Genomic DNA, 15,608 nt, shown 5'->3' with positions numbered 1-15,608 from the left:
GTACCTGGGCAACAAGCCTGACCTCTCTGGGCCTCCATTCTGTAACCTGAGACCACGTGGTATGTACCCCTGAGAGAAAACTGAATGGGGTAGCATGAGCAATGCATCTTGCTCTGTATCTGGCCACAGTAACACCTAGGGAGTTATTATTGTACATACATTTAACATATAAAGGTAGGGATGCACAAAACCCCCAAACAAGGCTGAGTGGATGTCATCACTTAGCCGATGCACTGCTGTCCTTCCTGTCACCCTCCCTGTCACCCTCCAGGGTCTTCTGTCCTGCCTGTCACCCTCCCTGTCACCCTCCAGGGTCTTCTCCGACTTCCTGCTAACGGGCCAGGTTGCGCACTGGTACTGATTTCCCAAAGCGCCTCACCTCACCTCGCCTCAAGCAATAATATAACCACACCTGGCATGCAATCCTAAAAGGTAAAAGACAGCAGTGTGGAAGAGAGATACTTTATAGGCATGACAGTGTGAAATTCATGAAAATGAGGCCTTCGACATTTTCCAAAGAATTTTAGGTTTGACCAGAGCCAATCCACATCACTTGGATTCCCAGGACCAATTCTCAACCTGAAGTTCCTTCCTCGACTTCTGGTTCAAAGAACGGGGTTTGTGTCACACCTATTTGATATTTTCAGGGTTTCTTTGGTTTTTGAGGGAGTGTCTGAAAAACTTACCTATTTCATTTTTAAATGGCTTAAATTCTACAGAGACACGAGGGGTAACCATAAGCTCAAAAGATAAACCAGAACTTTCACATCAGGTGAATCATTTCCTTGGGAGGCTGTACACAGAATCTAATAGTGTGGCTACTGCTTAAAACAGTAAATTCTCTTTTTTAAGAATATATTTTTATTGAAACATCAATAAAGGAAGGGAAAGACAGAAACATCCATGATGAGAGAGAATCACTGATTTGGCTGCCTCCTGCACGCCCCCAATAGGATCGAGTCTGCCACCAGGCATGTGCCCTGACCAGGAATTGAACTGTGGCCTTCTGGTTCATAGGTCAATTCTCATCCACTGAGCCATGCTGACCGGGCTAAAACAGTAAATTCTTAAAATGGTACCTGTGACTATTGGAGCTGGAAGGGATCTGTGACAGCCAAGTAAAGTCCCTTCCTCTTGTATATAGGACCTGTTGGATAAAGTCACATCCCTAAGCACATACAGTCTTCCGGAGAGCCAAGGGCTGTACAGTGAGGACCTTACCCATCACACTTCCACTTACTGGCAGAGGTAAGAGGAGAAAGTAGGTTCCTCAACTTTCAGTCCAGTGATGCCACTCTGTCCATATTTTCTTCCAGATCACCTAGCTCAAGTATTTAGTAGCACAGGGGATTTGATTTTTTTTTTTAAATAGCCCAAAGTAATTTGGAATTAGGTCTGGTGTTTTAAATGAGCTAGATAAAGAAATAAATATCTCTCTGCAAAAGAATAGCCATTTTCTTAATAAAATGAAACAGATTTTCTACAGTTAACAATAAAGGGAGAATCTTCACTTTGAAGAGATAGCCTGATCTCAAGTCTCCCAATCCTCCTTTTCTGATGCTTCTCACTGAATGACTGACAACTCACTGTGGTGATGTCCTACCACCAGCCACTCCCTTTCACAGTAGGATCCCAGTGTTTCCACACAACCTTCCCCTGTGGGCACCAGAACACCTACAGCTGATACCCAGCTGGCCAATCATTATGTCTCAATATCTACATCTTCCCAGTACAAGGCTCAGTGCCAGGCACATGGCAAGTGCTCAATAAAAGTTTGTTGCATGAGTATACTAATAATCGGACTTAAATCTATTAGACAAACTCATCTCCTTACTTTTACTTCTTATATATATCCCCTCCAAATCCTTATTTTGTACTTTACTTGTTCTGTGTTCTTTCATATGCAGAAAAATGCAAATCAGGTTTCATTTTGAAAAGAAACCTACTAGAAGAGGTAGTTCTAAAACATTCTAAATATGTATATTTTGGTTTGATGTGGTAGGATGCAGAAACTCAGGGAATTACAGTCATTTTCCCAGCATGACTTCTGAACTACTCAGGGCTCAGATGAAAAGGCATATATTTCTATCGCATTTCCATCTTGTATCTTAGCTTTTGTCCCCTCCCTAAAGGGATGCTCACCAGTACCCCAAGGCAAATACACAGTTCTCAAATGACAACACTGACCAAATGATTGTGGCTGCTTGGAGAACTCTGTAAAGATTACAGATCCCATCTGGGGCCAGGCAGGAAGGAGTGCTGTCATCAATTAGCAATGACTGCTATTGCCATTCTTAAGTTCATCTATGCTAAAGGACAAGATGATAGAACTTTTTTGGACAGGTCAACAAGTCAACTTTGTTAGTGCCATTTCAGGGACTGGTCTTCCATTTCCTTTATATCCCAAGGAGTACCTAGAATGTAAGGTCTATGAAAGCAGGAACCCTGTCTATTTTTATCATCAGGGGGTTAATTCCAGCACCTCAACTATTATAAAACTTAATAACTTACAGGAACTCAAAAGTATTTGTTGAATTAATAAATGAATAGTTCAAGGAGCACAGGCTTTAGTGAAAAACAGATCTATGTTCAAATCTTGGTTCTGTCACAATGGTGTGAACCTCAGGGAGATATTGTACCTCTCTGAGCCTCAGTTTTCTCATCTATAAAATGGAGCAAATAATGCTTAATTTTAGAGAATACCTAAAAACAAAACATGATCACATAAAAACAAAACATGAGAAAGTAGTGCCCGGCAACACCGTAGACACTCAATATACATTGGCTTTCCTCCTACCACAAGGGAAATGATGGAGCCTACAGATTTTTTTTTTTTTTTTTTTTCATTTGCTTTCTTCAAATCATGCTGAGGTTTTTTTACTCCCTTCTTTTCTTTCCCATCATTAACTCTAGCTGCAGGCAAGTTTATGGAAAGCAGCAACTATGTGTATCATTTATCAAGCGGGACACATGTTAAACAAATGCAACACAGTTTTCTGTCTCCAATGCATTTGAAAGGATTATGCATGTAAATCTGCATCGTGTCACTACAGCACGACACAGAAAAGCGCAGGTTTGGAAAGAAAGCCAACCGCATGTGAAACAGAAAGGAATTACATAAACACAGAGAGGATTAGCTCAGCATTTTGAAGCTATGAACCTGGTACTCAATGGACAGCTTCTAAAGTGAAGGAAGGAAATGTTTAGTTAAGACTATTTGTTTAATATATACACCAGATGAGATAAAGGAATTCAAAAGACAATGTAACTCACACTTCCTCATTCTGTCCTTGTAAAGAACCTCTCGACTGAGATGCTTGTAAAAGTTTTTTTGTGGGTTTTTGTTTTGTTTTGTTTTTCTCCTTTAAAACCCACAGAATTTCAACTTGGAAGGCAGAGATGCTTTGGTTGAAAAATGAAGATATGCTCCAACTTCCTAAGAAAAAAATTAAGCTGTTAATACCTCCTCCTACCTCATAAGATGCGCTGGTGGCCAATCACGCTTCTTCTGTGAATGCCATTTGCCATTTAATAACAGAAGTGGCTGGCTCTGAAAAGCAATCTGCCTGATGAGGTCTTCAAGCTGTGTAATTAGGAGGCTGTTCCCTGAATTGGCCTGCAGTGCCAATGGGAGTAGGTGAACCAGGCGGAGAGGCCTCGCAGTTCAGAGGGGGCCACGTTTACTGTTCCCTTTTAGTCCACTTCTAGCTCCTCAGTAACACAAGGAATGAGAGCCTCCCTTCCTTCAACCTAATAACAAGTATTCATCCATTTGTGGAAAATCTACCGAGTGCTTCCATGTATGCGCCAGGCACCGTTTTAGGAGCTCAACACAATGAGTAAGTTAGATAGATTTTTTTGCATTCCAAGCTTATAATCTAGTGAATATGAGATGGAAAATAAAGATATAAATATATAATTATTAATAATGATAAGTGCAATAAAGAAAAAGAACAGTGCTCTATAAGAGAGCTTAGTGTGGAGGAGGGGTTTAGATTGGGTAGATTAGGGAAGGTTTCCCTGAGAAAGTGACATTTAAGCTGTGACCCAACCAACGTCATCCCAATATATAAAAATAAATGGATATGGAGATATATATATATATATATATATATATATATATATATATATAGCAATATAGATAGACAGATAGATATAGAGATAAAGCAATTAGCCAGGCAATAATGTTCCAAGCAAAGGACAGAGCCCTTGTAAAGCCCTGAGGATGCAAAGGGTGTGTTGTGTCTGAGGAGCTGAAAGACCAATGTAGCTAAAGCAGTGTGGAAGGATGACAGTGGCACAAGACTGGAGACACTGGGAGGCATAGGTAGGAGCACATCATACAAAGCATTCGAAGCCACAGTAATCTTTTTCTTTAATACTACTTGAATGGGGGGGATGAGGACAAATATGTGATACCGTAGTCAATAAAGTAATTTTAAAAAAAATACTACTTGTTCAATTAATACATTTAAAGCATGGGACATTAATACATTTAAAGCATGGGAACAACATAATCCAATGTATATTTTAAAAAGTCCGCTCTGGCTGCAGTATGGAGAAGGGAATGGGGGGGGGGGGTGGAGATATTAAAAAAAAACCATGATCTGAATGTGTTCACAGCAAGGGCTTTTTTCTTACTCTATACCTCTAATCCAGTCTGCCAAATCTAGCATGCTCACCTTTGGTCTATGTCTTTGGGGCAGACACACTAAAACAGACCATTGGAACAGGAAGGGACTTCAGATTCCTTCACCTCACATTAGCAACAAATGAGGAAACGGAAGCCCAGAGAGTGGAGCAAGGTCAAACAACCAGCTAGCAATGGAGATGGGCCTGAGTTCCAGGTCCTCCAGAACTTCAAATCCAGGTCCATTCCCACTGGACCACTAAGAAGCTCCTTCTCTACCTCAACTAGACTTAATATCACAGCCCCAAGGTGCCAACACTAATGCAGCCCACCTTCCAGGCTGGGAAGCACTGTGCTCTGTGCAATATTCTGCAATGGTCAGTCCAGTGTGAAAGGAATGTGACCTCCTAGAGCAGGGGTCCTCAAACTTTTTAAAGTGGGGGCCAGATCACGGTCCCTCAGAGAGCTGGAGGGCCGGACTATATGAACTACTAATTCCTACTGTAACACCTCGGCTGCGCTCACTGCCCAAAAAACCTGGAGGGCAGGATCAGACTCCTCTGCGGGCCGCATGTGGCCCGAGGGCCGTAGTTTGAAGACCCCTGTGAGGATCTGCTCCAAACACTAATGCAGAGGTCTCAAACTAGTGGCTCGTTAAGGTGGTTTTTTCCTCACAACCTTAAAAAAAAAAATGAATCAGTTATCAATATTTAACAAGAATCATATATAAAAATTTGGATTATTGGCTTCTTCTGGAAATAAAAATCATAATACCTGGTAATGCTGATTGCCAGGCTTACATTTCTGCTCACTCCACACAGGGCACAGGCTCCCCAGTTTACCACAGTCCCCTCCACGTTGGCCAAGCGCCAACCCCTACATCGCCACTATTGTTTTTCATAGATGGGGCCTGTTGCAATAGTCAAATTACTTACCTGGCTTCTACAGTGTTTACCAGAAAAGGAATTTAGAAACAGGAAAGAACTTTTCCTTCTCCCTAAGTTTCCTCCATTATGCCTTCTCTCTTGTTTCATCCCAAGCTGGAGGGAATACCTCCTGCTGCCTTGACCCAGCCCCCTCCATTCCAAAAGACAGGATGAATAAGGACCTTGTGAGGAAGGCCACCTTACCTCTGGGAAGCTGGCCATATTCACCAAGATCAGCTGTGGCGACTTCATGGAAATCTGGCCAATCTGGTTTAAAGCAAGCTTCCCATCAGCAGTTACCACAGTGATATGATCAAGGGATCCTAAAAAAAAATAAAAAATAAAAAATTATAGAGTCTTAGAATTCAGAAGGACCTTAGAAGCCCCACACGTCCCTATCTCCTTCAGATTCAACTAATAGTTTGGGTCCCTTATCAATGTGGCAAGACATTCCAGGGGCTGTCACAGGGACAGCAGTGACTCGTGATGGGAAGAGCTTCGACATATTGAGAAAACAAGGCTGGAATTCCTATCAGCAACCCGGGTGGCCAACCATCCTCGTGTGCCTGGGCCTAACAGGTGTCCTGTGACATAGAACTTTCAGAACTAAAACTGGAAAGAGTTGGTCACCTCTCCAGCAACTTTGCCATTTACTAACCATGAAACCTCAGGCAAGTTACTTATCTTCTCTATATCTTGGTGTCCAACTCACTAAAACCATGACCACCTTACAGGATTAAAGTGAGATTTATAGCTAAATATAAACAATCAAGTGTGTAAGCACCAAAAAAAAATGAGCACATAAAAATGATATCTCTTATTAACCCTTAGTTCTTATAACTACTCTGTAGCACTTTATTACAATCCACTTTACAGAAAGAAAATGAAACTGGGGAGCTAACAAAAAACACTCAAGAGCCAAGCTTCTGAAGGCTTGGGGTGGAGTAGGGTGGGGCTAGGTGGAAGGGAAGAGGGGAGAAAATAAGGGATGTCTTTAATAATGTCAACACAACAACAACAACAACAACAACAACGAAACCTTAAAGGAAAAGCCAAGCCTCAAACTCAGGTATGCTAAATTGATTCCAGTCAAGGTTCTTCCCCTTTTACAGAGGAACTCAAATTTGGCTGTGTGTCAGAATCGCCAGGGAGCTTTTTCATTTAGATTCCTCGGCCCCACCCCAGAGATCCCAATTCTATAAGGGGTTGGGAGCCTGTGATTTAGGGGGAGCCTATAATTTTTTTAAGATCACCACATGATTCTGACATGCAGCCATGTTTGAAACTCTTTCCTTATACCACCCACCTTGATTTGGTACTTAGATGCTCTTTAGAAAAAAACCAAACACACACACCAACTATTAACACTTAACTGTTACCCTGGGTCTGATCTTCTTCCACCTCTGAATTCTAGAAAACCCTGGGAAAAATTTTCAGAAACCCAATAAGGCAAGGAAATAAAGCCATAGTTACAGATAGAAAAGGGGCATTATTTAAAAATCCCTAGTTTCCTATTCAAATGAGAACTAGAGGGAGGGGGCGGGGGGGAATCATACTATTAACAGTAAGAAACACTCATGAGAAAGGGGGTGGTAGGGAAGGGGTTTTTTAAACAAATGGAGAATTGTTAAAATAATGTAGTACCACAGTATGGCCCAAAGATCTAAGTAGAAGTACTCAACCAGATTCAATATCATCACAAAGAGAAAGTGGTTGATACCATTGGCTTTAATCCAGAAAAGCTCAAGAGGTATAATAGCAAAAGTTCCCTTCATTCTAAAGACAAATGTCCTGGGTTCAAATACTAACTCTGTCACCTCATGATTGTGTGACCTTGGGAAGCTCTTCAACCTTTTCTGTGTCTGTGTCCTGATCTCTAAATGGGGCATAAAATTGTACTTATCTCAGAGGGTTGCTTGAGGATTAAATGAAAGCGTTTACAGAAAGCATTTATAACTGTGTCCTAGAATATGTAAGTGCCCAATAAATGATAATTATTATTATTACTTCTTGACTTTCCTTTATTTTACCCAAACTAATCTATTTATAATTTCTCTAATAGAGTCTATTCTTTCTTGCCTCAAGACCTTTAGCATAATATATTTTTCCTTGTCTGTTCAGATAACTCCTGATCATTCTTTAACACTCAGTTATAATAGCTTCTTTTAAATATATTTATATTTTCATTTATTACAGAGAGGAAGGGAGAGGGAGAGAAACATAAATGATTAGAAAGAATCATTCATTGTTTGCCTCTTGCATGTCTCCCACTGGGGACTGAGCCTACAACCCAGGCATGTGCCCTGACCAGGAATCGAACTGTGACTTCTAATAGTTTCTAATCTCAGACCTCCTAAACTGTGACCTCTAATAGTTTCTTATCTGACCTCCTAAACTGTATTACAAACCCTTTCATGAGTTCCCATACATCTTATGCAACTATAATAATGTTAGCCAATATTTGCTGAATACTTACTAAACTGTATTACAAACCCCTTCTAAACTGTATTAAAACCTCTTCATGAGTTCCCAAACATCTTATGCATCTATAATAATGATAACCAATATTTGCTGAACACTTACTATGAGCAAGAAATTGTGCTAAAAGTGTCTATAATAGATTTGTTTTTATTATCACAAAAACCCTGAGATAGTTCCACCATTTTACAGAAGAGGAAATGAAGGCACAGAGAGTAACTTGCTCCAGGTAACAAGAGCTCTTAATAATGGAGCTTGAATTCAAACCCAGGACTGACCAACTCCTAGCTAAGGTCTTCACTCTGCTTTACTATAGTTTTACACATTTTGGATTGTCTGTTCCTTCGAATTAGGGCTATGGGAAGGTGGGGAGAATGTCTTTTCTGTATCGACAGCACCTATTAATCAGCACAAAACAAGTGCTCAGTAATGCTTTGATGAATAAATAAATGTATATATGCATGGATGAATGAGAGAGAGCAAGAATGGACAAACGAATAAAAGTGTTTAGGCATAGTTTAGACAACTATTAAAAACAATCAACTACCTTGAAGATAGAAACTGTTGGTAGACAGATGAAGGTGTAAGAAGAAAAGTGCCTGCTGGTTCAGATAGTAATGAAAGATGATATAGAAGAATCTAGCATAAAAAAAAAAAAAAAGAAAAAAAAGATGGGCTTCGTTCAGCCTGTTTCATCCAGTCTCTTCATGGCCCCAAGTTCTATGTAGAACGTTATACAAACATAACCCTAAAAAGGAAGAAGCAAAGAGGAAATACCAATGGGGGGCCTTTTGAAAATGGATCTTAATTCGGCCTTCCTGGTTTGCCTAAGATCCTCTGCCACTGAAGTCCCAACATGGGCTTTCCCAGTATGCGATGTGGTGTTCCCATTCTCTAAATCCATAGCGACTTAATGTATCAAATCCTTTTCCCTCAATCTGTCCCCAGCGAGAATCTCCCTTAGCCTCATTCCTGCCCCTCATTTTCTCAGAGGTTAACTTTTAACAAATTACACTCCCACCCTCTTTCCAGGCCATCATCTTTTTAAGTTCAACAAGAGTGGAGCTTGCTGGCTAATTTTAAGTATCACATTTCTCCCTGAGCTCCTCTCAAACTACTCTCTGGTTTCGGCTGCAGAATGTTAACAGGCCAGAAAGCACAGGGGAAACAAAGCACTTTATCAGTTTCATACCTAAAATAATAAGCAAGTTTAAAATAAACAGTTGGGAGGGATTGAATGGCACGCTCTACTGTCAGCAAAAGCAGAATGCCCCAGTCTAAAGGTTGACAAATGACGGAATGGTCTTCTGGTTTCACACTGGATCTTGTCGCTGAACTCAGGATGTTTCTGCTGGTGTTTATAAATGGAGCTGTGTATTTTTCACTTCGTTTTATTAAGAACAAGCTCATAAAATATTCTCTGGTTTCCTTATGAACTATCCAAACCAAGATGTGAATGGGAACCGCCCAAGCTCCCACAGATATCTTCAGAGGGGGTCCCAGGCTTGACTCTAGGATAATGACAATTTCCAAAAGGCCAATTTAACCGCAATTGGATTTTTCCTGCCTGCCTGCTTGTACCATTAGCTGACAACTCACTTCTTCCATCACATCTGCAAACAGTTCGCCTGGACAGTTCTGACATTTCCCACTTAGAAAAGCCACTTTCAGGAAGTTATTAACCCAAACGTAATCTTCCTGGTCAAACACAGGGGTACAGAAATGACTCAGGCGGGCAGGTTTGCTGCCAGTTGGTTCCCAGTAAGGGATAAGAATGGCCAAATAGGACAAATTGGAAAAAGTCAGACCAAAGACATCAGCTACTATGAGACTAAATGCCTACAAACTTATATAGTTGTTTAACTCCCAATTTTTTAAGAGTACTATGAGAGCAAAGAGCATGCCTGTTTTATTCACCACTGTGTACCAGTTCAATGCCTGGTTCATAGTAGACCAATATTTGCGGAATAGATAAATAAATGTTAACTATGTGCCAGTCACTGTGTCAGAACCATTACATATGTCACCTCACTTATTTTAATATGCACTCCAAAGCTATAAAGTAGGAATTAGACAAGGAAACGGAGGACCAGAAAAGTACAGTAACTGTCCATGGTCGCCAGTTAGTAAGTGTCAAAGCTGGAACGAAAACACAGCTCTGCCAAAGCCAAGATCTTTCCCCCCCACCCTTCTCCAAAATACTGGTTCAGTCACTAACCTGGTGAGGTCCTTATATTGACAGTCTTATTGAAATTATCCTTGAGTGCTTCCATCACAGACTTCATTTCTTCTTCCACCTCTTCCAAGTTGATTATATCCTCCACCAAGGCAGTGTTAAGATTCACTCTGGTTTGGGACTGTCCTTTTCCTTTGGCTAAAAGGTCAACGTTCAATGAATAAAAGAACAGCAGACAGTAAACAGAGACAATAAACAATCAGTGAGGAAGTGCCTACTACAATCAGTGAGGATGTGCCTACTATGTGCAGGGCAAAATTCCAAATGCTAGAAAATTACAGAGTATTATCACTGTCCTATTAAAAAATGTCTACATTTACTGAGTGTCTACTAGAGACCCAGCATGATGCTAAAAGCACTTTTTCAGATACTAGCGAAGGCACAGACTTTATTCAGTGATACCCCAGGTGAAAATCCTGGCTATAATGCAAACTAGCTTATGACCTTGGACATGTTACTCTACTTTTCTGAGCATCAGGTTGCTTATTTGTAAGACAGAGATAATATCTATATTGCTAGGATGCTACATGGATATAAATTAAGTAACTCAATTACATAAAAGAGCACTATCTGCATGGCAGACACTCCATAAGTGAATTAATTCCTTGTTTTTCAGAAAAATAAACAGATGAGAAAGGTAAAATGATTTACCTAATATTATAAGGTCATGAAAGAGTAAAACCAAGATTTGGTTCCAGATCTTCCTAATTTTAAACCCATGAACTTTTCACTAAGCTGCTTCTATAAAGTCTAATCAGAGATACAGAAATATGTTAATTAATTATAAAATAAATACTAAAACAAGGATATGCAAAGTATCTGATGGCTGGTACAAACAGAACAATAGTTCAGAAACATTTACCACCACCAATGGTAGTGACAATGGTTTATATTTTAGAAAACTGACAGCATTGTCTAAGCCCATGGTCAGCAAACTACGGCTCGCGAGCCACATGCGGCTCTTTGGCCCCTTGAGTGTGGCTCTTCCACAAAATACCATGGCTTGGGCGAGTCTATTTTGAAGAGGTGGCATTAGAAGAAGTTTAAAAAATGTGGCTCTCAAAAGAAATTTCAATCGTTATACTGTGGATATTTGACTCTGTTGACTAATGAGTTTGCTGACCACTGGTCTAAACCATCATGGCAATTTTTCATATACATTCTGACCACTATGGTGAGTAATACAAATATTTTTGAAGAGTGAGGGAAGGAGAAAAATAGAAAAATATTTAAATAATATCCTACAGTTATTTATTTCTTAAATAATCAATAAACATTTATTGAAATTCATTTACAACAAAGACTACTGAACATCTACCATGAGCTAGATTCTGTGCTTTTATATAGTGCATATCTCATTTATGTACCTCACATCTCCTCATTTGCAAAATGGTGACACCTGTGCTTCACTGGATAATTATAAGGATTAAATTATTAAATGTAGGTGAATTTTTAAAAAATGTAATACAACATACAAATCAAAAGTTAATACTGTTGTCACTATTAAGAGGACATAAGTCTTCTATGCATTAATAATCTTTCAATGACTTGTTAATTTTCCTATTTACAGAAAAGGAAAGGTCTGCATGAACCCATAAAAGGAAAGTCAGTGGAAAAAATATTTAGCAGCATATTTCTAGCATCATCCTTGGGAGTGTTCTCCCTGACTCACCACTTCAAATAGCAGGTCTGTTTGACAATTTTCTGTCACTCATTTATTCAACAACAATTTTTGAAGCATACTATATGTCAGGCTCTCTTAGATGCTCATTGGGTCCAGCATGGAAGACATATAATAAACAATAACTGAACCTACAATGAATTAACTAATTAATGAGTACTGTGCTAAGTACATCAAAGGTAAAATAACAGTGCGCACGAGTGCATGTAACAAGGGACCTGACCCAGTCTAAGAGGTCAGGGAAGGCTTCCCTGAGGAAGTGACATTTAAGCTGAGATCTGGGGTATATCAAAGTCTCATTCTTGGATGACACAAACCATTAAGATCATCCATCTAAATCCATAGCTCTAATACCCTTTACCCAACAACCTTCTGGTTTTAATTTTACTTCTAACATAGATCTTACTATAAGGAGAAAAATGGGTTGATCCCTGCCTCAAGCATTATGCCTTGAATTCTAAACTTAGAGAGAAATTAGGCATTTCTGAGCTATAGTTACATATGAGCAACATGATAATGAGAAAACAGACCCTAGGTTCTCTATCATTGTGACCTTTTAAGCTAATCAATTGTATTATGTGAGAAACCATTTCCGCATGTGGCAAGTGGAGAAATTCAGTATATCTCTGATGTCCTTCCAGCTATGATAATTCAAGGGCTAACTACAAGAAAGGGGTGAGAAGGTCAGATGTCTCTACCTTTGGCTTTCTTGGTAGCAAAATGACGGGTTGGTACAGCTGCACAGGCCACATATTGCCCGTGGTCAAACTGTCTTCCACTCACTGTCTTCAGCATAACTTCCGAAACAGGTCTGGTCAAGGCTGCAAGAGAATTGCAAAAGGCAGGATGGACCAAGCGGAAGCACCTTAAACCCAAGGCCATGACTGAAGGCAGTCCGTGTGAACATCTAAAAAGAATAAGACAAAAGGAAGATCTAAATAAAACAGGCTCTAGTACAACTTCAGCAAATAATCTGTATCAATTACCAAACAACTATAAACTGAGCTATTTGTTAGGCAACTTAAATACATGATCTCTAATCCTCCTCCGAACAGCCTCCAAGGAATTATGATTAGCCCCATTTTATAGGACAACGAAAGTGAGGCTCACAGAGATTGAAGTAACTGGCCCAGTCTGTAAGACTCCAAATCCCCATGCTCATGCCACTGCACCAAATGCTTCTTAGTACACAAGGAACACAGAGTTCAGCAAATGATGCTAATTAAATCCTTATCGGAGAAAAGGCACTACTATAAAAAGGGAGGGCAGAGCACTGGAAAAAAAAAAAAACTTTAAATAAGAAAACAATTTCAACAGGCATAAAATGACTGGAAAATTCACACGACAGCACTTAATTAAAAATTTCTTTGGTTCCTTATGCACTGATTACCAATTAGAATGCACTTTAATGTGAGTCTGAAGCATGGTTGAGGTTTGAGGTCTGCCATATTATAGAATTAGAGCTCTGGAAAATGCCACCCTTTTCTGTGCTGACACAAGTTACACATTATACTTCTGACTGAGGTCTTTGACTATGGAAATATGCTAGAATCTACAGCTACCTCTGGGATAAAACACGGTCCTAGCAAACTGACAAATGTGCTTCTGCCAATAATCTGGCTATTACTCATCTAGGAATTAAGGACAATTAGCCTCAAATACCTGGAAGCTACTGTCTTTGAAAATCAGTCTCATACTGCATTCAAACAAAACAAAATTTCATCCTAAAATTTCGATGTGTCAATAGTACAACAGCCTGAATAAGAACATGAGTTTTGCAACCAGAATGACTTGGAACCCACTGCCAGCTCCATTACTTACTAAATGTCCCTGAATATCACTGATCCTTGATTTCCTCAACTATCAAATGGGGATATAGCTATTTCTTAGGATTAGGAAAAATAAATGAGGTTATGTGGATAAAACACTTGGCTCAGATCTAGTCGGTTTGGCTCAGGGTAGGGGTGTCGAACTCAGAGAAGGGGCCAAAATCTAAAATCCAGCCTAAATCGCGGGCCGAATGGTTTACTGAACAGTCATAAACTGACAATGTCATAAACTGACAGCGGAGTGCAGTGATGACAGCGCGGTGCGGGCCACATTGCAAGGCCTGGCGGGCTGGATTTGGCCCGAGGGCCTTGTGTTTGACACATGTGGCTCAGAGGATAGAGCATCAGCCTATGAACTGAAAGGTCCCAGGTTCCATTCCGGCCAAGGGAACATGCCCGGGGTTGTGGGCTCCATCCCCAGTAGGGGGCGTGCAGGAGGCAGCCAATCAATGTTTCTCTCTCATCATTGTTGATTCTATTTCAACTTTGGGCAATTCACTCCATTTTCCTGGGTATAACTTCCCTCATCTGCAAAATGAGAAAAATATCCTGATCTTAAAATGAGATGGTGAATACATGTAAAATACCTAACACAGTGCCAGGAACACAGCACCTGCTAAATAAAAGCTATCAATATCATTATTTTTTTTTTTAAGAGCGAATGAATAGCACAAAGGCAAATAACTTCTTCTGATGGAATTTTTAATAGCAAGAGATGCCAGTAATCAGTGTGTGAAGTCAGTAAAAATAGATCTGGACAAAAAAACAACAACAAACGAATAGCATTTCCTCTTCTTTGATTATTATCAATAGTTACTATTAATTGAGGTCTGGCCTGGGTTGCTTGCTTATCACGAGTATTTCACTTAATCCTTTTACTAATACCACAAAGAAAGTATAATAATCTCCATTTTACATATGTAGAAACTGAGGCTCAAAGACATTGTCACTGTTTAAGGGCATGGAGCTAATAGCTCTGTTCTATTTCAGCAAAACTGTGCACAAAAGTTTGGCTCTAACTGAGCTTTCTATATCTAGGTTTTTGCCTAATATAGCCAATTTCTAACCCACACAGCCATCCAAATATGGCTGTATAATAATGTGTGTGTTTTTGCTTTTTTTAATCTACAGGGTCTCAATCTGGCTACTCCATTTAAGACAGGTTTCCTGGTGTTCCTGTTGCAGGTCATAATACCAATCCAGAAAGCAACAGGAAATCAAAATGGGTTAGAAATAAACAACCTTTGCCAGAAAACACAACACCCAAAAGCAGACCCAGTACACGTGAACCGGAAGCCAACTCTATAAATAAACCACATTGCTGAAATGCTTCAAGGCGTAGATTTTAATTTCACAGAAGTCAGGAAATTTCAAAGTAGAAGTTCAATAAAGGCAGTCCCTTGGACCCTTTACCTTAAGGACATGCATATTGACACTCAGTTCAGCACAGATGAAGTCAAAAAAAGCAACTGTTATGGGAGCCCAAGTATTATCCGACAAAATTAACCTATACTCAGAAAAACCGTGGCAGGAAGCATCTGGGCTTAGGACGCTGTGTTGAACTAGAATCTCAGCTCTCCTTGCCCTGCCCCTCCACCAACACTTACCAACTAGCTGTGTAACCTTGGGTAGACCATTTATCCTTTTTGAGCTACAGTATATGGTACACTGCATCTTTCTGCATCTGTCATAGTGACATTAATGAGCCTTTAAAAAGATAATTGTAACACTAATAATGAAACAATAGCTACTACTTATATAGTGATAACTATGTGCCAGAAACGATTTTAAGTGCTGTGCTGCATACATGAACTCATTTGAGCCTTTC

The 15,608-nt window shown here is 39.9% G+C and overlaps 1 protein-coding gene across 2 annotated transcripts in view; it reads right to left on the bottom strand.

The window, feature by feature from the left end:
- Positions 1 to 15,608, bottom strand: part of MRRF (mitochondrial ribosome recycling factor) — a 39,898-nt gene that overhangs the window by 22,800 nt on the left and 1,490 nt on the right. The window contains exons 2-4 of one of the 2 annotated variants that reach the window (XM_084899265.1): positions 12,650 to 12,858; positions 10,253 to 10,408; positions 5,761 to 5,879 (exon numbers count right to left, since the gene is read on the bottom strand). In XM_084899265.1, coding sequence (XP_084755391.1) covers positions 5,761 to 5,879; positions 10,253 to 10,408; positions 12,650 to 12,833 — 459 coding nt within the window. In that variant the 5' untranslated portion in view covers positions 12,834 to 12,858. The remainder of the gene's footprint in view (positions 1 to 5,760; positions 5,880 to 10,252; positions 10,409 to 12,649; positions 12,859 to 15,608) is intronic. The other variant, XM_084899266.1, reaches the window with a different exon arrangement.

Source organism: Pipistrellus hanaki, assembly GCF_964339955.1.
Source record: "Pipistrellus hanaki genome assembly, chromosome: 11".
In the NCBI taxonomy this organism is placed as follows: domain Eukaryota; kingdom Metazoa; phylum Chordata; class Mammalia; order Chiroptera; family Vespertilionidae; genus Pipistrellus; species Pipistrellus hanaki.
Note: the sequence above shows the minus strand (reverse complement) of the source record. Positions and strands in the feature narration are given on the sequence as shown.